General features: G+C 38.4%; 1 protein-coding gene across 1 annotated transcript in view; it reads left to right on the top strand.

The window, feature by feature from the left end:
- Positions 1-25,783, top strand: part of Efhc2 (EF-hand domain containing 2) — a 177,228-nt gene that overhangs the window by 146,889 nt on the left and 4,556 nt on the right. The window contains exons 13-15 of the mRNA XM_021188334.2: positions 485-682; positions 2,056-2,148; positions 13,215-13,320. Of these exons, the coding sequence (XP_021043993.1) occupies positions 485-682; positions 2,056-2,148; positions 13,215-13,320 (397 nt within the window). The remainder of the gene's footprint in view (positions 1-484; positions 683-2,055; positions 2,149-13,214; positions 13,321-25,783) is intronic.

The following is a 25,783-nucleotide window of genomic DNA, read 5'->3' as shown; positions in this document are numbered from 1 at the left end:
TTATTTATATAGTATGGTGCTTATTTCCCATGATAGCATTGACGTCTTATTGATGTTCCTATAAGAATCTGAATTAAGTCAAAGAAAACAATTGCTGGGCCTGATAGCACAAGTCTGTAATCTGCCCTTATTGGGAGCTGAGGAGGAAGGATCTCAAGTTCAAGGCCTGCCTCGAATGTAGGTGAATTCAAAGCCAACCTAAGTAAATTACTGAGACCCCCATCTCAAAGGGAAAATAATGGTAACAATAATAAGAGGACTAAGGTTATAGCCCAACGTTAAAAGGTTTTTTCCTATGTCAGAGCCCTAGATTAAGTCCTTAGTGCTGACAAAGGAAGGAAAATAGTTACAAAATAACTAACAAAAATAGTTGTCCCCTGAGACATAGTGAAAGTTTTATAAAATGGAATTTGAACCTGATTAACAGACAGAAAATATTCTTCTACGTCATTTTGTGAATGTCGTTCCTTCTCTTTATTTGCAGAGATATCTTGATGGATATCACTATGGGGACGCTCATAGAACAGGAGTTTATAACCATTGCACGCCACTACCAGGTGCCTGAGAATATGGGTCCAGACTTAACATACATAATTGCCCAGGCCCATGAAAAGTTCAAGAAAAATATGTTTGAAAATTTTGACATGTTCATTTATAACTGTGTGTATGAAGACAGAGAAAAGTAAGTTTTGTTTTATTGATTCTAATAAGTCACTTAAGTTTATGTGAGCTTAAGTAGTAAAGAAATTTATGTATTTTTATGAAAATGGGCAAAGAGCATTTTCAGCAAAACTATCTTAAATCATAGGAGAGGGGACGGACAGAGGAGATCTTTTATCTTTAAAATGAATATGCTGCCCTCTTTCATTTTCTTTTGTTTCTAGGTGCTTTTGACTAAAACAGAGTAAGATGTTATAGGGATTAATGATGAGCTGTCATCTTTATATTATTTTGGTGCTAACTAGGATTTATAAACTGTGGCTTTTATAATACACAGGGCAGAGACCTTGCAAATAAACCTTCTATGGATTTGGAGGGGGGACTATTTCTTTTTTTTTTTAATAATGAAACTCTGTGGGATCTATTTCTAATGCAGTATTAAGGTATGTTTAGTTTTACTGTCATTAAAATTATTTTAAAAAGAGTTTTTGTTTTCATTTATGTGTTTTTGTATGTTGTTACTCTGTGTGTATGTATATAGCACTGTAGTACCTGTGGAGGTCAGAAGAGGGTGCTGGGTCCTCTGGAGCTGGAATGACAGGTGGTTGTGAGTCCCCACCATGGGTGCTGGGAGCCTCTGAGAGAACAGCAAGCATTTTTAAACACTGAGCCATCTCCTGAGCTCCAGATTATTTTTTATACATAGCTTGATATGTGTTTGGATTCTATATCTCAGCATCTTTATTGCAAAAAAGGACCAATTTTCATCATCATTATTATTATTATTTGGATTCTAATTTTGTGTGTTCATGGAAGAACACTGGTTGACTGAGAACACTGGGGAAATTATTCTGTGTGAAGTAACCTTTGGGTTTCCTGTGGAGAACATGACTTGATTCTGAGAAAATCAAAGTGAAGGCCCCAGTTGGGTTTGGGTCCAAGGAAAAGTCAAAAACAAACAAACAAACAAACAAACAAAAGACAGAAAAAGAAAAACCCGCCCAGGTCATATTATACTTGTGGTGGTGGCTCTAAATGCCAGTCTAATTAGGAGATATTTTCAAATATCCAAATCAATTTGACAAATGGTCAAAAAATGCTCAGTTACTTAGAGCAGCAATTATGGCTTCAGCTTTAATATGCTGTACTGTTACCTACCAAGAATTAGAATCTGAATCTTGAAAGGCTTTGCTGAGAATAGTCTGGTCACCACCAAAGTGGAAACCATTGATGAAATGTAATATAACTGTGTTTTTCCTTACTTTCAATTCCAATGCCAGTTTTGATACTTTCATTTTAGGATATATCTCATTTATAGTTCCCCTCCTATAGCATATAACTCTTACTAACATGACATACAATTCATAAAAGCACATTTACTTTCTTTGAATACAGAAAAGGTGTATTACCCACCAAAGACATCAAAAGGATGTGCAAGTCTTCCAGGCTACCGCTGAGTGATGACTTTCTAGATTGCTTACTGTCCAGGTAAGTAAAGATCCTCTTTTCAAGGGGACTGAACTGTATGTTTTTATTTGGGAGGCTTTATTTAATTATCTTTGATTTGCTCTTGACTGTTTTGATCATATCATTGATAGCCTACTTCTGTATAAGTATTATGAAAGAAAACTTAGTCATGATTTTAATTCTTAAAATGCCTGTTAGGAATTATTATTTCGTGTTTTGGATATTAATGTGTACATAAACATAGGTTCCTAAGGCAAAATGAATTGAATGCTTTTATTGATTATGACTTTGCCATAAAATTTAGGTCAGGATTTTGAAAGCAGCAGTGACTGGTGTCTAAGGACATGTAGTAAGAAGACCTATGATTAGGGATACTTGCTTGTCTCTTTGCCTCCTTCTCTAGAGCCAGGCATAGAACAGATGATGGCGCCATGAAAGGCATTGCCACCATACTGTCCTATTTTAAATATTTATGCTTCCTATGCCATTAGTCCAAGCTCTCTTGCTTTCTGACTCACATATCTTGATCATTCTGAAATTTTTCCCTTTGGTCATATATGATCATTGCTTTAGATGCAGTATTTCATATACTTTTTGAGAACAACTTATAGTGGACAGAACTGTTACCACTCCTACTTGTATATGAGATACTGAAGTTTAGAGAAAGATGGTATTTTGCCCAAAGGTTACAATATTCTAGAAGAAGATCTGGAACCTGATCATTGAACCTTCCAGTTCTCACCTCTTCTTTCTGATAGTTTTGAATCATTGTCTACGAATAACCAGCATATTAGGATACCTTGAAAATTACACCTCCTTTCCCTGCCTTCACATACTCATCCTTTTCCATTATCACAATTCTTATTCTGGCCCACATACCTTCCTGCCCAGTGCAGGGGTTCATTATTGATCATCTACCAATCTCTGCAGTTCTAGATCTGTTTTTACACATAGCAGCTAAGTACATTCTAGAAGCAAAAATGTCCTTATGTTGCCCTTTTTACATGACTTGCTGTTTCTTTGTTGTGTATAGAAAGATCAGTTATTCTGTCCTTGGCTCAGAACTTTTTGTTGGAGTGTGTTCTCAAATAGGTGTACTGGAGAGTCTTCATCTGAAATAAAAGGTAAAAGTAATGGGAAGAAAAAAATAATTCCTATGCTGGGGAACTGGGATCTAAGGTATCAGAGAGGAACCTAGAGGAAGCCAATTCAGATAGATGTATGTGTTCAGTGAACTGACCTAGAGGAATTCTCTAGAGAATCACCACCATGTATTCTTTCTTCTCTTTTTTTTTCATGGTTGCTTACTTGTTTAGGTCTATTCCCTTTTATTTGCTAATAGCAGTGTTGTGGGAAAGTAGACCATCTTGATGTAAAGTAGCTGAAATAAAGTAGACAACCTAACAGTTTAAATTCTCTATAGTCAGCATGTTCCCAAGACCTCCAGTTTATTCCCCATAATCCAGAGAAATGAAGTTATCTGATGTTTGCACATATCCTCTACCTTCCTACATTTTGTTTTTTGTTTGTTTTCTCTGGCAGTTTCTTTAGTAGAAAATAGCAGCACAAACATGGAGCTATGTTGTATTTGATTAGCTAGTGATTGCAGTGATTCTTTTCCTAAGAATTCTTAAAATTCTGTGGCTTTACTTTTGTTCCTTACATAGTAATAAAGAGTTGTGACTTGACCCTCGGTCCATTCACATGTGGAAACCTACTTTTTTAAAAGGTTTATTTACTTATTATATGTAAGTGCACTGTAGCTGTCTTCAGATACTCCAGAACAGGGCATCAGATCTTGTTATGGATGGTTGTGAGCCACCATGTGGTTGCTGGGATTTGAACTCAGGACCTTCGGAAGAGCAGTCAGTGCTCTTAACCACTGAGCCATCTCTCCAGCCCAGGACATCTATTTCTAATGTTTTTGATTTACCACCTGTGAACAAGTAATAAGCTTCCCCCCAAAACTTGCCAGTTTGGGCATTTCATGTTGTCTCAAGTTCTTTGAACCACTTATAGCTGTGCAAACTTTTACAAGAGTTTTGACCTGTCCAAATCTCAAATCCCTTCCCTAAAATGGATCATCAATTTACATCCTAATATTTCTATCCCCCACGTTCTGAAGAGTCACTGAGGTACATGACAAAGTACCTGGTACTATCTCTTGCCTGGAAACTAGGAACCAGAGGAAACTAAGCCAGAGGTGACAGTTTATATAGTGAACTTCAAAACTGAACTGGAAGGAGCCTGTGTCTATTATGCTGGGAGCCAATTTTGTGATAGTTGGATCTGGATGCTTTTCATACATTAAGCTGTCTCCTAGTCAGGAAGCTGCAGATCTTTATTAGATTATCTCTTGATGAGCTTGAGGATTTGTTCTGCTAGAAAGTCCAGTGATGTGGGAGCCTGGCCCTGCAGTACCCCAGAGTTCTTACACAATGCTAAAGCCAGCAACCAATCATCCTCCCATTCTCTCAGCAGACTATTTTGTCTTTGTCTTTATGATTTGACATTAAATTAAAAAAGACTATTCTGCAACTTGTTTTGAAATCTGTCTCAATCTCTGGCTGGCTGCCTCCCTAGCTGAGGAGGCCATTCCTCCCCACAGCTGAGTAGCCCATGTTCAGTCTAACTTTGCTTCTAATTGTGCAGTGACCCTTCTCCATACTCAGGGGAAACTTCAGACTAATCAGATTAGAAAATGGCTCATTCCCATTCCCTTCTCCATCCAATGTGCCCTGCCATGATTTGGGTCACATGCTTGGTGTTTTGCGTCATCTCCGCGGATTCCTTTCAAAGACTGCCCTAATTCCTAATGGGCCCATCAGCCTGCAGCTTACATTTAGATTCTGCATTCTTATTGTTCCCCACAGACTGCACAAGGCTTTACAGAGCTTGACTAGAGTCTCTTGTCTGCATAGCCCTCCTCATGGCATGCTAACCAGAACCCCCTTTGACGTCTACAGTCCCCCATGGGAGGCAGGCATGGAGCTTGTTTTTGTTCCATGCAAACTGTGCCCAGGGATGGATGGGGATTATTACCTGCCTTATGGTGAGCCTGAGAAGCTTCTGAGTTTTATGAATTCAGATCACAAAATTAAAAGCACAGTGGCTACAGAATAGGACTGTTCTTACATTTTCTCTCCTGTGTTTGGTGACAAGAATTCTCTTCTGTTTCATTCCCTTTGTCTTTAGGACTCAGGTAGGTCTTTTCCTTATTAGTACAACCAAAGATGCAGTGTGGACTTCACAGTCTTCTCATTGGCAGTTGATTCAGGCCCCAGCAGTTTGTGTTTTAAGAGCTGGTATGAATTCATCTTTATCAGCACCCAAGTTCATTTCACTAATTCAGTGTATTAGACTAGTGGTGGCTAGTACCCATTAATAGCAAACAATAGTGACACTGTATTGACATAGTGTTACGAAACTGAGAACACTTGATGAAGAGCATGTCAAAAGCTGTATTTTAATTGATGATGGGCATTATTCACCATTTCATAAGTGAAAGCTTCAAGATATGAGGAGAGTCACTGAAAAGGGGTGTTCAATGCCAAGTTGTAACTCAGTATGATACTAAACCCTTGCTTCTATACACGCTCCTAGAGATAGAACTCTGACCCCTTCATCTTTGAAGCCTTGGAGACTTGTTCTTTGCTGGAGCACTGTATGTGTCTTGAATCCGCTATACCTAACTCTAAAATCCAACTCATCAGTGCTCTAGCTTTGTGGTCTTTATTTATTCAACCTCCTTGAATTTATGTTTAGATGTAAATGTCCTTACATACTTCTGAGCAAGACATTTTGCTTCTTAAACCTCAAAATATGAAGGGAAATCTTAGGTCCACTCTATCTTGTGATCCTTGTAGAACTAAAGAGTAAAAAAGGTGGCAGACTCTAATTTTGACATTTTGAAACTAGAGGGGAATTCAAATGCAGTCTTCTCCCAGTAGCTCTGCCACAAGCTAGTCTTTTACGGCTGGCTTTGGGTCCCATAGAATGCTTTAGAACTGGCCTCCCAAGAGATCTGGTGCCTGATCCAGAAAGATCAGTTAAAATGGAAAAAGTTAACAGGGCTTTAAAATCATCTCATTATGATTTGCTCAGCCCTGCCCCCTCTTAGAGGCAGAGCTCAGTCTCAGGCAGTTTTTCCCAGCAATACCTGGCAGTGAGGCTGAAAGGCAAGCACTGGGCCATGTGGCTATTGTTTCACTATGTTTGGTGTACTCTTGAGGTCTTCATAATGGAGTGCATGCTTTCCCCTACTGTTTGTTCTAAAGGTCCCTTCCCTCTGTCCTATCCACTCCTTTCCTCTATCTTCACTGTGTTAAATATGCATACCTACCCAGGGCCTTTCTGTAGGTTCAAATGCAGGGTGACTTGAGGTTGAAAAAAAATCTGAAAGAATCCCACACCATGTAGAGTCATTCAACAGAATTGACTATCTGTATAGTCCATATTTAGCAATCATTACCCACCTCACAAGGCACCTCAAAATTTTCCATTTAGAGATGGATCTACTTAGAAATAGCCACTTACTTACTGTCAGCCCGAGTGACACTATCTTGTCAACTGAACCCACCACAGTGGCCCAGAGCTTCTCCTTCCTTATTCATCTGACATTACAGACTTTCACCAGGTGTTTCAGATCATACGTCCTGGATTCTGGAGTAATGGCCACAAGCTACATGTGATCATGAGTCAAAGTGAGGCTTCACTGCCTTTCCCTCTCTTCTGGACCATTTCCTAAGCAGTGAGGTAGCCAGTATAGCAGAAGAGGGGGCAGGTTCGTCTCCGATGAAATATAGTATCCACTAATCCTTCCACCTCTGTGGAGGGTGAAAATAAAGCAGCACAACATTATTCCCTGTGGCAAGGGGTGACTGGCTTCTGCAGTTTTTGAACTAGTCATCATTCTTGGGAGGGGGAGCATGAACATCAAACATCCCATTAGACTTGCTTCTAAGAACTCCCACCTAGCAAGGCCTCAGAAGGCCTGTTTGGGGTCTGTTATTATGTAGAGAGGAACTAGAGAGATTGCTTTCCCTCCCCCTTCCTCCACAAACATGTCTCTTGGTTTGTGTAGGGAAGGAAATGGTGGATTGCTTGAGGATCAAAGGGAAAGAAGAATTTATGGAGGCTTTAGGAAAACACTTTAGCAGTGTGAGCTGGCACTTGAATATAAGGAGGCTGACTTTTTAACAAGCATAGAAACACTTAAAAGCCAGAATTAGCCTTGCCCTTTAGGGCAGTCACCCTGAAAGGCTATGCACTGATTTCAACAATGTTGCCATAGAAAGTTCTTTGGAATTGGCTTCAAAGCCCTTTCAAATGAGTTTCTTCCTGAGTGGCAAATCTCCATCCTTTGACTTTAGATCACAGTTTTAGCAAAACTAAATGTCCTTTGGTGAGGAGTAAAGTAGAAACTCAGGTGGAGAATCTGGACCATGTTTCGGATTGAAAGCCTAGTGCGATTATAAAATGAAATCTATTTTCTGTAAGGTTCATAGGCTTTTCCAAAATCCTTTGAAAGGATGTTTGAGACTTCCAAGTAGTTCCATCAGTCATCAGACAAAGAGTTTTCCATGATGAGTGACAGAATCAATAACCTTCAGGGGCAGCTCCTTGGTTCTGAGTGACCTGCTTGGCCTCATTCCCCTGATATTCAAACTTTTCTCCATTTCTGAGCTGTTTCCTTCCCCCCTTCTCCAACCTGTCCTGGTTTTAATGCCAAAAGGGCCTCGTCTCTAGATTTCCCGTCACATTCTTATATGAAAACATGATAAATATTGAATGTAAATATATACTGCAATAACAAATGAAGGCAGGAAAAATTTTTCACCAAATCAGTGGTCCAAGGAAAAAGCTATGCTCAGAATTTAAGAGCAAGAAAGAACACAGAGAGACTAATTCCAAGAGAACAGGATCCCAACTAGTAATGTCCCTGACTTTCAAAGACTGTTACTCCTATTGGGAGAAGCATGCTTTGGGGTCACTTCATCTGTTTTAATGCCCTTTAAATTTGTATTTGTATAAAATTGATACATGCTTAGAGTCAGTATAACATAACCATCAGTGGGGCTTTAAAAGAAAAACCACACTCTCTGGCTGCATTAGAAGCCATGTTAACCCTTCTAACTACTTCTGTAATTAATAGAGTAGCATGTACATACCACTGTATTTTGATTTATCAAATTCGTCAATAATACTTACTAACCTACTATTTTGATGATTACTGAGAAGTTAGCATAATTATGATTCTATTTTTATTTTTATTTCTGTATGCTCTGAAGATATTTTCTTTATTCCTGGTATTCTGGAAGTTTATGGTGGAATTTAGTATGTGTATGTGTAGTATGTTTACTACCTTTTGGGGTCTTCTAGCTTGGAAACACTTCCCTTTGTTGCTGATGAATTTTCTATGAATAATTTTCTCTATTCCTGCTATGATGAATAGCAGATTGCTTTTCCTCCCCCTTCCTCCACAAACATGTCTCTTAGTTTGTATAGGGAAGGAAATGTTGGGTTGCTAGAGCATCAAAGGGAAAGAAGAATTTATGGAAGTTTTAGGAAAACACTTTAGCAGTGTGAGCTGCTCAAGTGTGATTCTATCAAATTTGGATATTTTGTCCCCTCAGATTTTCCATTTTAATTGTGATTTTTTTTAATTAAGGGATTTCTTTCATTTTATATCCAACCTTCCCATGGAATTGTCTTATTTCTACCATATTTTTAAAACCGAGAACATGTGTTTAGGTCACATGTTCCTTTCTTGTAGTCTTCTGTTTTCTTTTCAGAAACACAATGTATTTCCTCATTTTACATCTTGCTATCTGCTTGCTGATCAGTTTTTATTTCTCTAGTCCATTTATTTTCCCTTGTTGTCCATTTGATTTCTGTCCTTTATGTTGGATACTTAGTGGGGATAGGAAATGTCTTGTTGACAATGAGCTTCGTTGCACAAATTCTATCCTGTCACTCCATCTTCAATAGGGAGTACCCAGAAATTGCAATCTGAAAATTTCTCCAGAATCATTCATAGTATTGCAAGAAAAAAATCGTGTGTGTATATGTGTGTGTGTGTGTGTCTGTCTGTCTGTCTGTCTGTGTGTCTGTCTGTCTCTGCGTGTATGCTTTCTGCTGCAGTAAGAGGTAGGATGGGTTGAGAGAAGGAAGGAGTCTAAACATGGTAATTGATGTTCTAGAAGTGAGAAAGGGGGTAGGAAGGGAGCAGATTGTTCCTTTTTCTAATTTCATTTAAGTTACATTTTTAATATTGTGCTTACATTTTTCTAATAATTTATTTTTCATTCACTTTACATCCCAATCACAGCCTCCCTCCTAGTCCTACCCTTATAAATCCTTCTCCCCATTACTTCCACCCCATCTTTAAGAGGGAGACCCCCCTTGGGTACTGCCCCATACTGCAACATCTAGTCCCCAGTAGGACTCAGCACACCAATTACTTCCTTGCTTGAAATCCTCCAGGGAATTCCCACTGCATCTAGAATGCAACCTGAGATCCTTTGCAGGGTGTACAAGAGCTGAGTTAAATTGGTCTCTGCTGACATCTCTGATCACAAACATCACCTGAAAACTCTCTCCATGTCTGCTCTTTCAGGTCTGCTGGCCTTTTGTAGCCTCTGCTCCTTTTCTCCGTGCAAACTCAGTTCAAATAACTGCTTCCCTTAGGAGGGTCTTTTCCCAAAGTACATCTTAGCTGAAGCCCTTTGCCTGAATTCAATTTGCATTGGAACTCGGAAAAATGTCTACAAGTTACTAAGGGAAGACCTCTTAGATTTTGTTGTAACTAACTTTGATATCTGCTCATGTTTCCTAGTTATCTCCCAACTGCACCCCACTTTCCTCCCCACCTCATGATATGTAAGATTCAATATATCTAATTAGTTATCTACTCTTATGCTACAGCAGTCCATCCTCTATCAGAGAACTCATTCTAAATTATAGAGCCATTCAATGACTGCCATATCTTAAATCTTCAAAGGGACTCCCCCCTTGAACTTTAGACTCATTGTCTCTATTTTTTACTTCTCATTAGAAAATAATATATATAGTCCAAGAAATGGCTTAGTAGTGAAGAGTACTTGCAGCAATTCCAGAGGACCAGAGATTGTTTTCCAACACTCATTTGGAGAGCTCACACCTCCTTGTCACTCCAGTTTCAAAGAATCTGATGCCTTCTTTTGGCCTCCATCAGCACACATACATGTGTTACACACCTACACAGGCAGACACACACCCATGCACATACATTTAAAAAGTTTTTTGTTTTTTGTTTTACAAAATCCTTTCTCAAAGTACCATATCTGAAACTAAACGCTGGGTCTTGCCTCATTCTTGTAGCCCTATCTGGCTAGTTGCTCAATCAGAAGCCGTCAAGTCATTTTCAAATGTATATCCTCCACCACTATTGTGGGGGGTGGGTTATGTGCATGTATATACATGTATATATGTGTTTCTGAGTGTGTGTGTGTGTGTGTGTGTGTGTGTGTGTGTGTGTGTGTGTGTGCGTGCATGTGTATAGTCTTTTAGGAAACCTACATTCAAAGTGGCATCAAGAATGGACAATTCTTCGCTATTAGTACTTTTGTCTAAACCGCCACCATTTCTATGTGGAGTACTTGAGAGAGATTACTAACCACTTCTGGTGGTGACCCCAGTATTCTACTCATAGCAATGAGATTGTTTGACTAAGCTTTAAAAATATATTAGGGTCTGTTTTAGTCTTGTTAGGCTGATACAAGAATATCTCATAGATTAAAACTGCTTTTTAAGATTCCGAAAGATGAGAAACTATAAAACAAAGTGTCAACTTTTTGACCGTCTGGTTGAGAGTCATCACCTGATTCTTGAATGGCTCCTTTATGCTGTGTCCACACATGGCAGAAAGAGCAAGGAAATTATCTGCAGTCTCCTTGCTTCTATTCTATATTCTTATTTATTTCTGGTATTTTGTGACAGAGTGTTACTATGGAGCTCAGGCTTGCCTTAAACTTATAGATCATTCTATCACCTTTGTTTACATTCTGGGTGGTGAAGTTACAAACATGTGCTATTGTGACACACTCTTGTAAACTGATTTCAGGAAGGCTTTCCCCTACATCTCACTTCCTGTCATCACATTGGTACTTAAGTTTCAGTGTAGGTATTTGAAAGGGACCTAATCATCAAAAATGTTACAGGTCTTAGAAGAAAATAGTCCAATAGCTCCTAGAGTTTCTTAGAAGAAAAGTCAAAAGATGCTATATGATCTTCTCTGACCTCAGGTCCCACTCAGACTATTAAGAAATGTTTTCTTCAAGACTCTCTGTAATGGAACGGTTCTCACCAAACATCTTTAGTTGAGTTTTAGTAGTTCCCCAGAAACATAAACAATTAAAAGACATTCTGGTCCCACATTTTGACTATAAGTTTGCTCACAAACAGAGATGTCCTTTAAAAGAGTCGAAATGATGAGTGAGCTAAATCTCAAAGAGTAAACAGTGGTAGGGTCTAGCATGTTGGAAGTGTATCCCAGAATTCTTGGCCAAAGAAAATGTACACAAAGAATTACAGAATTTCCTTTCTTGTGTTCTAGGTACTCTGTTTATTCTACTCTGTTTAGATGGATGAATCTATATTACTTTAGCTTGTAACATTTTGTGTGCTGTAATATTTTTTATGAATTTGTAAATATGAGCTATTTTCTTAACACTTTGAAAAGAAAAGAGAAACATCTTCTGATTCGTTGTACACATGTGTTTTTAAGAGTAGAATCCTGGAGCAGTGTGCTTGGAGTGATATCTTTTTCATAGCTTAATCATTTCCTTAAATATTGGTATAATGAGATCATTAAATAATTTGCCTTAAAATTTGGCAGGATGTTGCCAAATTTAGGAAAAGTGGCTTAAGGTACATTGAGAAGCAGTTAGGCACTATCTGGGTCATTACAACAATTATGTTGAAATTATCTTAGTGATCAAAACTCTCTTATGTAAAGTTGAAGATTAATTTAAACAAGTATCCATAATTTAAGATTGTTTAGTTTTGATCTAACTTTTATGGTACATGATAATAATTTGTTATCCTTTGCTCCAAGTAAAAATTGGTTTGTTTTTCTGACTATAAGTTGAAATCAATTCAGGTGATATGGATTAGTTGTAATAAGGCAAAAATCATCATTTGACTTTCTAGAGATAATTTTCATATATGTATATATAAAGTATATTGTTACCAATGTCTTTATTGCTTTTATATAAATATAAACCTAAAGCAGAATAAGAACAGTGTGTATGGGGCTAGAGAGATGGCTGAGTGATTAAAAGTGTGTATGTAATACTCTTGCAATGGCATTTGCTTCCTAGTACACACATCAGCCAGGCCACAGCTGCCAGCAACTTTGGCTCTAGGGCATCTGATGCCTTTTTCCGGGATCCATGGATACTGTACTCACATGCACATATCCATACATAGACTTACACAACACACACACACACACACACACACACACACACACACACACACACAAACAAATAGATAATAGAAACAAAAGAAATAATCTTAAAAATCTATACATACTACTTTATAACCTTCTTTACACTTTGTCAAGAACATATTTCTGTTATCTCTAACATGGATCTAAATAACCCCCTTTAATGGCTACATAATAAGTGAACAAGATACCTTTTACTTTTTGTAAAAATCTAGTAGTAGTAAAAACTAGTATTAAACATTTAAATAATATGTAATTTCAAACTACAAGAGAGCTTCATTTTATTGGCATGTATCAACTACTAAAATAAAAAGCCCTTCAAATATTCTTAACAAAATGTAGTGGTGGTCTTGGCTACCAAAATTTGGAAACTACATCAAATGTTTATTGAATTTCTACCAACTACTACCACTGGAAAATTAGGTGAGATCCCTGTTTTCAAGGAATATATATTCTGTGTAGATTAGAAGTAGATAATCAGCTAATAAGAAATGATGATAACATTAGATACTGAAGCATTCCTGATAATACTTTTTAAGGTAAAAGTTAAGCTGTCATTGTGGTCCTATATAGACTGAATCAAATTATATGCTTTCAGGTTTGAAGACAAAGACCAGCAAATAAATTATGAGATGTTTTTCTCCCTCCTGAATTGGAGAATGAATCCAACACCTGATTTGCAAGCTCCGCCATACCTTAAAGAGGTAAATTTTATGCTTATTTTAAAAATAAGCTATGTCTACCTCTGTTATATTTTTAAGATCATGTATCTTTAAATTATTTTCCATAGATTGTAGTAGCAACACCATTGCTCTTGGAAAGAGCATTTTCTGGGTATTTCTGTTGAAAGGTAATTCACTTTCCATGCTGAGCAAATATATGCCCCAGTTGCATCCAATTATATAGAAGATGGGATAATAGGTTATACCTATAAATAGATATAAACATCAATGGATTTCGGTAATATAATTATAATCTATAACAGCAAATCTCAAATGATGTCTGTGTCATCTTAGTATATCTGTGGCTTTGTGTGCAGGTTTACCCTATGTGAAACAATAGAGTATGAGGATTCACATTTTATGCTGGAGTCAACCTGAAGAGAAAATTTCAATAGAAAAAAAATGTTTGGTTAGGAAAAACAAAGTTCATGTGATCAGATGGGGGCCTTTAGCATTGTGGATTTATCTGCATTCTCTAAGATATCTTTAATTGTCTTTAAGGAGAGGGTGGGCAGGTAGTAGTTTGTTTTTATTTTAGCATGCTCCAGAAATTTATTTTTTGGGGGAATATCCCTTGATAAAGCAATTGTCATGTAGTTGATAATCCCAGAAAACAAGCATTTATTCTGTCTCTACTGACCAGATCATTCTGGCCTGAGCTTGCCTAGTGCTTCTGGCAATAGGCCTCTTAAGCATATAGCTTCTCAGGAGTATTAGGGAAAATCTTAGAACTTCCAGTTGCTTGAAGGACAGTATTGGCCAATAGAGGTGGGGTTGAAATCTGGCTGTTAAATACACTTGCTTATCTAAACGATGTCAGATGAATTAAATTTCAAACTTCATCCACTTGTAGATATAACTTTCTGATAAATGAAGGATCCACCTCCAGCACATTCTCTGCTTTGCTCTGGCATTCAAGGATAATATCATCACTCCCTTTCAAGGAGCTTGTTCCTGATGTAAAATCAGTACACTCATGTTTGGGGTTTGAATTGATACAGCCTACATAGGATGCTGGGGAGTGAAAGTACCTGCTTCTAAGTTAGAACAAGGAATAACATATCATCTTGAGGAGGTCTCATTTGACATTTCAGAGATGAATAGTGAGTTAGTAAGGTAGGATTGTAACATGGTGTGATGGTATGCAAAGGCATTTCTAAAGGAGTGCTCTGGGACATGGTCCAGCATGGCCCTGGAGAAATTCCTATGGCTGGAGTGAAGGCTTATGGGGAAGACTGGGGAAGAATGAGGTTGGAGATGCCTTTAGGGGTAAGTGAGCTTTGAATATTATTCTGGAAGGATTGAAGGCCACTAACAAATATCTATTTTTATTTCTTATTTTAAAATTATTTTAATTACACACATTTATGCAATATAACATGGGAATTTGATATATGTGTACAATCATCAAATAATGGCAACTATCATTACTTAAAAAAAAAAATAGAACAGGTTGCTATGCAACCTAGGTTCAATAAGTAGCTGAGAAATAGCCTTGAACTCCTGATTGTCACGCTTTGTGCTAGCATTATAGTCACACACTACCACACACATCTGGATGCTTAAATTTTTTTTTCAATTATTTGCTACATTTTGCAGTACTTGAGATCAAATTCAGGGCTGAGCAAGCTAGGTCTTTCCTAGACAAGCATTCTGACTACATTTTAAATTGTTGTAAGATGTACTATTGACAAATTATAAGGATGAGAACAGCATTATCAAGTGTGAAGTGGAAACTTTAGGATTCTTTGGAAAGTCAGTTATGTTGGATGGTGTTTTGCTGGAGCAAACACATGAAGGAGTGTTTTCCTGAAGTGGACAGAGGTTAAAGAATAAGGCAGACTTATGAAGGAACATTTCGCAGAAGCATACACAGGAGAAAGGATGTTCTGCTAAAGCAAGCATGTGAAAGGGCATGTGATGAGGAATTCTTCACTAACAACATTATGTGTATTGGTCCACCTTACATTGCATAGTTAAGCTCCATTTGTCAGGACTCCATAGAGAGAAACACACCAAAAACCTTCTGGTGGTGTGCTACAGTTTCTTGCTGCTTCTGCAGACTTGGGCTGATTGGCTGAGTGATATCAATTGAGATAGATGCACATGGTGAGGCAAGATATGTGCTAAGGCAAGACCCATAGAGGACACATGATGTTTTGAGGAAATATAAAAAGGACTCAATAGACAGTGACTTGAGGCTGAGCTCGAGTTGCTTATAGAGCTAGCTATGCAATGCTTGTTGGCCTCGAGTTTTCACTGATCTTCACTTCGTTGAGAGAGGCACAGCTGAGAACTTTCCCCAGCCTTCCTGTTGGCAGCCCTCCTGATCACTCATGCCAAGGCTGAGAGCTGGCTGTCTCTGCTAGGTCATGCCACCACTGCTGATTCGTGTTTGCTATCCTGATTCTAGCCAATCGGACTGCTGGTGTATCTGTGAAGTGTTTGTGATTTCCAGATAATACAGGTGGCTTCCTTTCCAAAGAACCATTTCTAAACAGGGCCACTTCCCCTGTATCCTTTCTTGTCCAATACCTCTGATGGGTAATGGGCTAGAAGGGGGGTTAAAGTGTTTAAGAACTATAATTAAAAATAGGTTTTTAAAAAAATTAAAATTATAGGCCATTTTAGGGGCAGGGCTATTGATATGTCAACAATGGCCCCTTTTATAAATTTGGAAATTTAATCACTGTGATATCCTGCTTCTTGACCATGGGCACAACTTGCAATTGTTTTCATTTTTTTATTAGATATTTTCTTTATGTAATTTCAAATGTTATCCCCTTTCCTGGTTTTCCCTCCGAAACTCCCCTATCCTATCCCCCTCACCCTGTTCACCAACCCACACACTCCCACTTCCTGGCCCTAGCATTCCCCTGTACTGGGGCATAGAACCTTCACAGACCAGGGGCCTCTTCTCCTACTGATGACCAACTAGACCATCCTCTGCTACATATGCTGCTAGCCATGAGTCCCACCATGTGTTTTGTTTGGTTTGTAGTTTATTCCCAGGGAGCTCTGGGGTTACTGGTTAGTACACATTGTTGTTCCTCCTATGGGGCTCCAAACCCCTTCAGCTCTTTGGGTACTTTCTCTAGCTCCTTCATTGGGGACCCTGTACAGAGGCAAAGTGTGGAGCAGAGATTGAAGTAATAACCATCCAGAGATTGTTCCACCTGGGGATCCATCCCATATATAGCCACCAAACCCAGATACTATTGTGGATGCCAACAAGAGCTTGCTGACAGGAGCCTGATATAGCTGTCTCTTAAAAGGCTCTGCCAGTGCCTGACAAATACAGTAGATGCAGACAGCCATCCATTGGACAGAGCACAGGGTCCCCAGTGAAGGAGCGGAGCACAGGGTCTCCAGTGAAGGAGCAATTGTTTTCTATCACCTGCATCAATATCTTCCCCAGAAGCATCTACCATATCATAGGCATCTACCATATCATAGGTATGCCCTTTCATGGAGCTGGGGGGGTGGGGCGGTGAGAGGGCACATATCAATTGTGAAGTTCTTTGATGTCCCATTGTGGAGTGGACCCATTAGGAAGTTCTTACTATACACCAGCCACTAGTCAGAGATCTTAAAAGCTCTTAGCTTGTCTCTCCATTCTAGAAACTTGAGGTGGTAGATACTTTCATATTTTAGAGGCGAGAACATTAGGAAACAGCAAGTATATGGTAGAGCCATAATTTTAAGTCAGATCTGTTTACTCCAAAGAATAAACATGGAAAATATTGGCTGGAGTATAGCTCAGTGGCAGTATATGTGTTTAGAAATAGTACCTTCTATTCACTGTCCCCCTGCCATAGAAAGAAATTTTCTCTTTCTGATATAAGTATTGTTGGAGATATTGTAATCAGTTAACCAAAGTCTAAGATAACAAGAGAGAAGGAAACCAGTACTGACTTTTACCCTGGTAACCTGGTACAATTTGGGGTGTGGTCAGTATTCTACCTTTCCATTCTATTCTGTGTTAACTATCATGCACTTGTCTTATTAAGACAGCTTTCATTGTTCTGAGCCTGCTTGGTCATCCCTGGGCCTGATCTTTCTAACCTGAATCAATTGGTCCCCTAACCCTTAAGCATCCTCAGCTGCATAGCCAGAGGGATGTACTGGCAGGGAAGAGAAGGGAGAGAGATGGGAGAAACCACCTCCCTTCTTGCCAGTCGCATCCTCTAAATGCATAGAATCTGCTCAGAGGTTCATAAACTGCTGGTCTAGGTTCCAGTAACTGCCCTCACATGCTTCTTCAGACCCAGGGGGTTGTACTGACTATTTGCTATTAACAGTCCCTGGGAACTGGAAGATTTCCTGTTTTGTCCCCCATCCCACCCCCACCCCACCCCACCCTGATCCATCCTACAACATTGTAAAGACTGTCCATCTCCTATACCTGCAGATTATATCTCTGTGGCCTCAACCAATAACACCTGGAAAATAATCAAGAAAAAATGGTGTCTACCCTGAATATTTGCAGATAATTTTTCCCTTGACATTGTTTCCTTAATGTAATGCAACTGTTTTTTTCATAATATAGACATTTGGTTAGGTATAAGGTATCTAGAAGTGATTTAAAATGTATGGGAGGGGGCTGGNGAGATGGCTCAACAGTTAGCACTTATGTCCCTTGCAGAAGACCCAGGTTTGGTTCTCAGCACCTGCCCACTGGTCCATAACCATCTTTAACTCCAGTTCTCTGAACACTCTGGGTACTAGGCCTGTATGTGGTACACTTATATGCATTCATGCAGGCAAAGCACTNATACACATAACATAAAGTAATTTTTTAAGTATTAAAAGTGTGTGGAAGGATGTGTGTAGGTTCTATATAAGTACACTGCCATTCTCTGTAATGACTTGAGCATGCATGGATTTCTGTATTATGGGTGGGTTATCCTGTAACCTGTCTACTTTAGATACTAAAGGATGAGGTAGTCACTGTATTAAATTATTTGTCACTTACTCTGGTTGTGGAAATACTCTTTTTCCTGAGGAACTCTGAATGATGTATGTCCTTACTTTTACTGGTTGACAACTTTTCTTGTTCTTTTCCTTGCTTTCTGTTTCTCTTTTTTACCTTCCTCCTTCTAGTCTACCACCCAATTAACTGTTAGACATTTCAGGATTGATGATTCAGAAATGTGGTCATACCACATGTATTTATTTGTTCTTCCTACTTCATTATGGAGAATTCCTCCAGTTCAATATGCATAGACCTAAGTCATTCTTGATTAGGTATAGTGTGGTTATGTAACAAACAATTTAGCCAGTAATTTCCCTGTACATAGTCATTCAAATTGTTTCTGTAATTTCTTGCTTCTGAAAATGTGGTATCTTGTTACTTTAATTTTTATTTTCCTAATGACTATTGAGCTTGAATAAAGTTTAATCACCCTTTGTGCTACAATACACAATAAGAAAAATATTTTTCAACAACTCAGTATGTAGATTATAATGGAATAAATGTTTCGTGGAAAATTACTCTTTTTACTACATATGGAACAACATCTTTTCCTTTCTTATTTTCTTCCTCATCCCTTCTCCCTACCCCATCTCTTGTTTTCTCCTATTTGAATGTTTTTCTCAAGTCATTAAGTTGATTTCATCACCCACAGAAAAATCACCACCCTGTATAGGAAGGCCAAAAATGTTTATTAGATATACCTCCACGTTATCATCTACCATCTCTGTTACCTGGCACCATTTCTGAGCCCTGGACCTAAAGGACTTCAGATAGTAAAGAAAGTACAGTGTCATAGACTTGAGTTCAAATCATGTTTTCCACTGTCAACTGAATGACTGTGTACAAGTTTATCAACCTTTTTCCATCTCAAAAAAAAACTTGTTAAAAGTATTTCTTCCATTAAGGTTGTCATGGGGATGAAGTTGATATACATGGGCACTTGCAGCAGCCGTGAGGGCTTAAATGTTAGGTCTTCCTTTTGTTTATAAAATGGGGTTGTGTTCTAGCCCTGAGTTTGGAATGACAAGGTTAAAGTCAAGGAATGTTAGGCTGAACACCTGTGTGGGAGTAGGGTCAGGTTGGATTCCCAGGGTCAGAAAACTGCTCACTTCCTCTAGTACAGGAGATGGCCAGTTAGTTGGCTTTTCCTAACTTGTAGAGGTGGCGTGAGTGACTCTCAGGAAGTTATCAGTATTCCCAGCATCCAAAATCTTTTTGTTACTGTCCTGTTTTGAATGTTTTCCTCAGCATGATTTCTTTCCTGCAAGAGCACCACAGTTTTAAAAAGGTCATCATGGCTGATGGAAGCTGAATAGGCTTAAATGTCTGTATCATTGTTAACTAATATGTCTTACACTACTCTCCTATTATTGTGCCAAAATACTCTGATAAAAGCAGCTTCAGTTACAGTGGGGTTCTTCTGGATTATATAGGAAATCAAGGGAGAAGATGTGGGGTTCTTCTGGATTATATAGGAAATCAAGGGAGAAGATGCTTGAAACAACTAGTCATATCACATGTATAGTCAAAAGCAGAGTGATGACCACAGATTGCTGCTTAGCCCCACACTCCCATCTCTATCCACTTATACAGAACCAAGACCCCAGCAAGGGGAAAGTACCCTTTCCACCTTAGTTAACATATTCAAATTTCCACCATAGCCATGCCCAGGGGCTCTTTGCCTAGGTGACTCTAGTCAAAGTTGTTGACTTAACACTATCCATCACATTTTGGATAGGAGTTTGGAAAACTTCTTTATTCTAGCCTGATTAACTTTAGTACATGGGGTATACAGAGAGAGGACAAAGGCCAATGATTTAAGTAGTACCTGTGGTTAACTAGAGACTGAATAGGTATCTGGGTACATGTGATATACGATTGGACAGATGGGTCATCTAGGAGTTCCAACAAGGAATTTAGACATTAGCACCAGTCAGCAATCAGAAGGGTCCATTGAGCCAGCTCTCAAGCTTTTGTGGGCATGATTTAACATTAGGGACTATTGATGAAGTGCAGATAATGTTAAGGGAATCAAATAGAAAAATCAAACAGTTGTGTACTAGCAAGAGTGCAAAGGCCATATTTAGCATGCCTGGGGCCTAGAAAAGCATGGAGGAACCAGTGTAACAGAAGGATAGCTAGAACCAGAGCTATAGGCAGAGGGGTCTAAATACTGTTCCACGATGGATACTATCAAACCATGGCCCAGCAGAAAGAATGAGGGGAAAGAGAGAAAATCAACACTTTAATCTCTGACTTAACTTACTTTCCCGGACTCTCACAACACTTCTCTCTGGCAGACTACACCTTGAAACCAGAGAACACAGAACCTCAGTGATATGGTCTACATGGGACTGTCTTCCAGGGCAGAGTATAAGATGAATGAAAGGTCTTAAGGGCAAATAGGCAATGACCCAGTACACTCTGTTAACATAATAAAGGAATTTGCTTAGGAGAGCAAGCCCATTAACGAGATCTAAAGTTTTACCTATACTAACACTTCTGTGGCATGTTTTTGTGGAATGTCAAGACCAGTCCTCCAGAGTCAGATGTGCCCTTTCTACACATGGTGGTTAAGTGGCTTCAGTTAATACAAGTAAAGTCTAGCAACAAACAAGCAAACCTTGTTATAGCTAGTTGGGCTATGATTAGCCCTGCTATCTTATGGTGTGAAGCTGTTCCTGCTTGTATAGTTGCAAATTGGGTATCAACAACTATCTTGACTGCTGGCTATGACCCACAGCCACTTGCATGTATCCTGGTTGGGGAAGGAGAGTGCTGTTCCCTATATTGTTTGTTTGTCCAGCCACTCAGCACTGAGAATGTTGCCCAAAGTACTATTATAGCCTAGACACCTCAATTTCCATTCTATTGTACTTGCTTTCATATGGTAGTTAGAATCTAGCAGACTGGCTTTCACAATGTAGAGCCTGTCTGATTAATCTCCTAAGTCACATTTTGTACAATAACACTCTTATCAGTTCTTGTATAAACTTTGTGTACTGTAAGACTTATCTTTTGACATTGCTGAGAAAAGTTGGACATAAATTCACTTTAGGAGGATTATTACTGTAGAAATATCAGTTTACTCAAGGGCTCCCTCTCTCTCATGGCAGGATGATATATGGCAGTAGGAAGTAAGAGGTTGGGTATACCTTGGGATATGTCTTTGGATACCCCTCTTATTAAGGATCACTCTTTATGATATTTTATTGTCCCACAAACCTTGCCAAATAAATATCATTCTCATTTTGTAGATAACAAAGACTCAGGCATTCCTAAAAGGAGTGTATTGTCATGGGTAGTGCTAAGTGTTTTTTGTCTGTTTGGTTTTGTTTTGTTTCTTTTTTTGGACAGAGTGTTATTATCCTGGAAATCACTATTCACATTAAGCTGACCTCGAACTCATAGCCAGCTTCGGCCTCCTGAGAGCTGGGATTGAAGGTGTACACCACAATGCCTGGCAAATCAATGTTTTTCACTCTCTTTTTGGCAACGTTTTTAAAGTTGTTTCTAATACTTGTAAAATTTGACAGTTGAAATACAGGGTTGATATATGTTCTCATTATGTTAAAAACAACTAGCAAATCCGTACTGATTGTCTAACAGCAAACAGTAGCCTAGTAGAAAATGATATTTGGAGGATCTGTTATGATATAAAGCATTGACTAACATGTACTTGAGTAATATGCAAACCTATCACTAATATTTATAAAGCACTCAATCTTTTTAAAAACCTACATTTGCCCAAAATGCATTTTTAAGAAAGGAATCCCTGCTTGGAAGCTACATGTATGATAGCTCAGCCAAAGAGAAACAGCTATGAAACACTTGATAGAAGCATTAGTGAATCCCACTCCACATATGAACTCTTTCTCTTATTCTCAGGATGTTCTTGATTAGCTTAAGAAGTATTTAGAAAATTATCTTTTCAAAATGAACTTCCATTTGGTTTGCTAAAATTTAAATGCTTTTATGGTTTTATACCTAATGTGATTATTTCTAAGGCTGCAGAAGTCCAAGAAAGAAAGAAAGGAAGGAAGGAAGGAAGGAAGGAAGGAAGAAAGGAAGGAAGGAAGGAAGGAAGGAAGGGAGAGAGAGAAAAAAGAGAGAAAAAGAAGGGAAGGAAGGAAAGAAGGAAGGAAGAAAGCAAGGAAGGAAGAAGGAAAAGAAAAGAAGAGGAAAGAAAGAAAAGAAAAAGGAAAGGGAAAAATTCTATATATTTGTAGATATGTCCCATAGAAATACTCTTTTCAGAAAAGGAAAGGAAAAAAGATCCTTTTCCAAGAGAGTAGAGGGAGTAACATGGTAAAATCACGAACATGACTCTATCAGCCTTCCATTTGGGAAGAATAAAAATAACCCTATTGCAGTGAAGCATGGACTTTAATTGGCTCCCAGTCTTTACCACTCATGCACCTGGTGACCAGTACTACAGTAGAAATTTTTAAGCTGGAAGAAGACATAATCCAATTAAATTTCTTTTTAAAAATGTCAAAGCAAATAAATCCAGGGCCTTTTAGCTCGCACGCAGCTTTGCTACTCTCACTGAGTTTTCATCTGGGTTTTGCTATTCACTGGGTTTTCATCTGTTTTCCTCTTCTTATCTCAGGGTTCTCATCTCAGGTTTTGTGTGTGTGTGAGTGTGTGTGTGTGTGTGTGTGTGTGTGTGCGCACGCGCGCATGTGTTTGTGTGTACATAGATTGGCAGCAACAGTTTTCCCTGTTGATGAGTAAGTAACTTACCACTAACTTCTTTGACATTCTAAGTGGCTCTAGTGACAGCCAGCTTGGAATGTTATAGGGCACTCTTAGAGGCATTGATTCTGAGCCATTTTAGATTTGTGTGCTTTTTCTGTTGCCGACTTTCACTCTGTGTTCCTTAGCTCTTCCTTCTAGCAGAAAATGCTGTGTGGCACATACTATTTAATATTACAGGTTATATTACATTTCATTGTGAGGTTTTGAGTGTCCTTTCATTTTATTGGTAAGTCACCTTGGAGACTGAATTTACCTACAGTTTGCCTAGAAGTTGCTTTGTTCCAAGATCTGTTGGTGACTTTCATATACATGTTCTTAACTTTGATAAATATAAAGCTGCTTTTTGCCTTTAGAAGCAGAGGTGGAAACAAGGATTTTGTTGTTAAGTAGTTGAAGGGGAGAAACTGAAACGCCCAGAAGAGGTTGGAAAGAGTGGGAGAGGAAGGGAGGGAATTACTAAAGGGTATATAGTATGAAACTAGTTACGTAGGGAAATAGATGTTGTTCAATGGTTCTGGGAAATGCTAGGATCTAACAAAAACATGTACCTCAGAATTATTCTGGTCAAAATATAAGGAAATTATAGTATTAATCTGTCAATCTCCTTTAGGCATTCATTGATCGAGGGCTGCACTTCAACATAGAAGAAATGAAATTATCCCCTGGCACTTGCTGCTTGTAATAGGGGCAGCCAAAGTAAGCCTCAGAGGCTAACCAGAAGCTTGGGGCAAAGGAATAGAGATGCTGCTAGTTGGAAGTCTGGCTAGTATAAGCTAGATTTGAAAGAGTAAGGGGCTAGAAAGGGGCACTAGCAGAGCCTGTGACAAAAAAAGGTTTCAAACATGTGCTGTCAGGGGCATGTCTTACAGAGACACAAGCAGAAATAATTTGGTCTAGAAAGCATCATTATCTGGGGATGAGCCTTCTTTATGTTGGATTACCATGTGCATACAGTTATTCCCCTGTTCAATTCACATCCATGGGCTGGGAGTGTAGCTCCACAGTAGAACACTTGCCTAGCATCTGCAAGGCCAGACTTCCATCATCTGCAAAAAACAATCCACATCAAAAACTTCTGGCTATAAACACTGTGTAATCTGTAGTTTGCATTTACTCACTAATTTAAAAGGAATAAAAAGTCAATATTTTAACTCAATACCCAGATTTTCATAAAACTTCTATAACATTTGGAATGTTTGCAGATTTATTCAAAAGAAAAATGAATAGGTTACTACTAGTTTGGGGATTTTGTAGATACTACCAAGCCTATTTCTTTATAAAACAACAAACAACAAGAAGAAAGGGACCACCCATATGCCAAAGTGTAGGTAAAATTATAAAGGTGATAACTATCCTTCAGCTTCATTGATATCCATAATCCCATTGCCTGGATGTTTGAAAACCTCCCTGCCTCCAGTCCTCTTTCCGTCCTATATTTAATTCCTGAGTCTGTTTACAGATAATACCTAAGACAACCTCCCTAAAAATTGGTGGATAGCAGTGGATCAATCCTACTCCATAGGGTACTGCACATGTCTCTGTGGCATTTATCAGAAGTCACTCCAAGTAGGAACCTAGGGATTGGTAACAAAGGCAAGAGAAAGAAATGATGGTGGGAAATGGTGTTGACTTGAAACAAAGCACAGCATGAGAGAAGTCTCAAAAGCTCTGCAGGGGCCTCAGGGTTCAAAGTAGTCAGGATTTAAAGACTGCAGTTATCTTCTTCCCTCAAATTACTCCTCATTTGAAACCTAGTTATTTGTTTGAGTTTCATTTTTTTTTTTTGCTTATTAGCCTGTTGCTAATAAATTTGGTTCTCATATCCAAATTCTTGAATTATTATTTCAGTATAAATTCCTACCATTTTTCTCTTTGATCCGTAGCATTTATATCATGATCTCCTGCTAAAAAGCAACTGAAAACACAGCCATTTTTATGCCTAGTAAGATGAGGGAGAACTATTAATACTGACCTATTTCATGAATAACAAGATCATCATGACTATATGAGATATATAATATGTTTTATTTTTGTATTAAATTTTTATTTTAAGAAATTTCATGAGGGAATAATGCTTTTAAATACACACACACACAAATACATATATCTATATCTATCTATCTATCTATCTATCTATCTATATATATATATCTATAACCATTATTCCTCTGTGCTGAGATTAAATTCTAACATGTCACCTGAGAACAGACATTGGTTTAAATTTTAGAAAACTTTTGAGGATGGATTGACTATTGGAGTTGAATGATTAATTGAGCTCATTTTTCATTGATTAAAATCCTGTATTTACTATATCCAGGGTCATTCCCTAATAGCAGGTATAAGGAACGGCACGTAACTAAGGTCCACATGGTATGGACTGTACAGAAGACCCTTTCAAATTTGTATTGCCATCATCTCTCTGAAGTATCACTTCCTTCATACTTCCAGTTTGTGGTTTCAGCTCTACAACTCCAAGAGACCCAATGCTCTCTGGCCTCCTAAGGCACCTATACTCACATAGCTTCTATTTCCCAATGCTTAATTAAAATAGTTTTTTTTTTTAAAATTGGACATAGTACTACTGGAGGACCCAGCAATACCTCTTCTGGGCATATACCCAGAAGATCTTCCAACTGGCAATAGGGACACATGCTCCACTATGTTCATAGTAGCTTTATTTATAATAGCCAGAACCTGGAAAGAACCCAG

The sequence above is a fragment of the Mus pahari genome, chromosome X (genome assembly GCF_900095145.1).
Source record: "Mus pahari chromosome X, PAHARI_EIJ_v1.1, whole genome shotgun sequence".
NCBI classification, from domain to species: domain Eukaryota; kingdom Metazoa; phylum Chordata; class Mammalia; order Rodentia; family Muridae; genus Mus; species Mus pahari.
The sequence above is the reverse complement of the archived record's forward strand: the minus strand, read 5'-3'. Positions and strand labels throughout refer to the sequence as shown.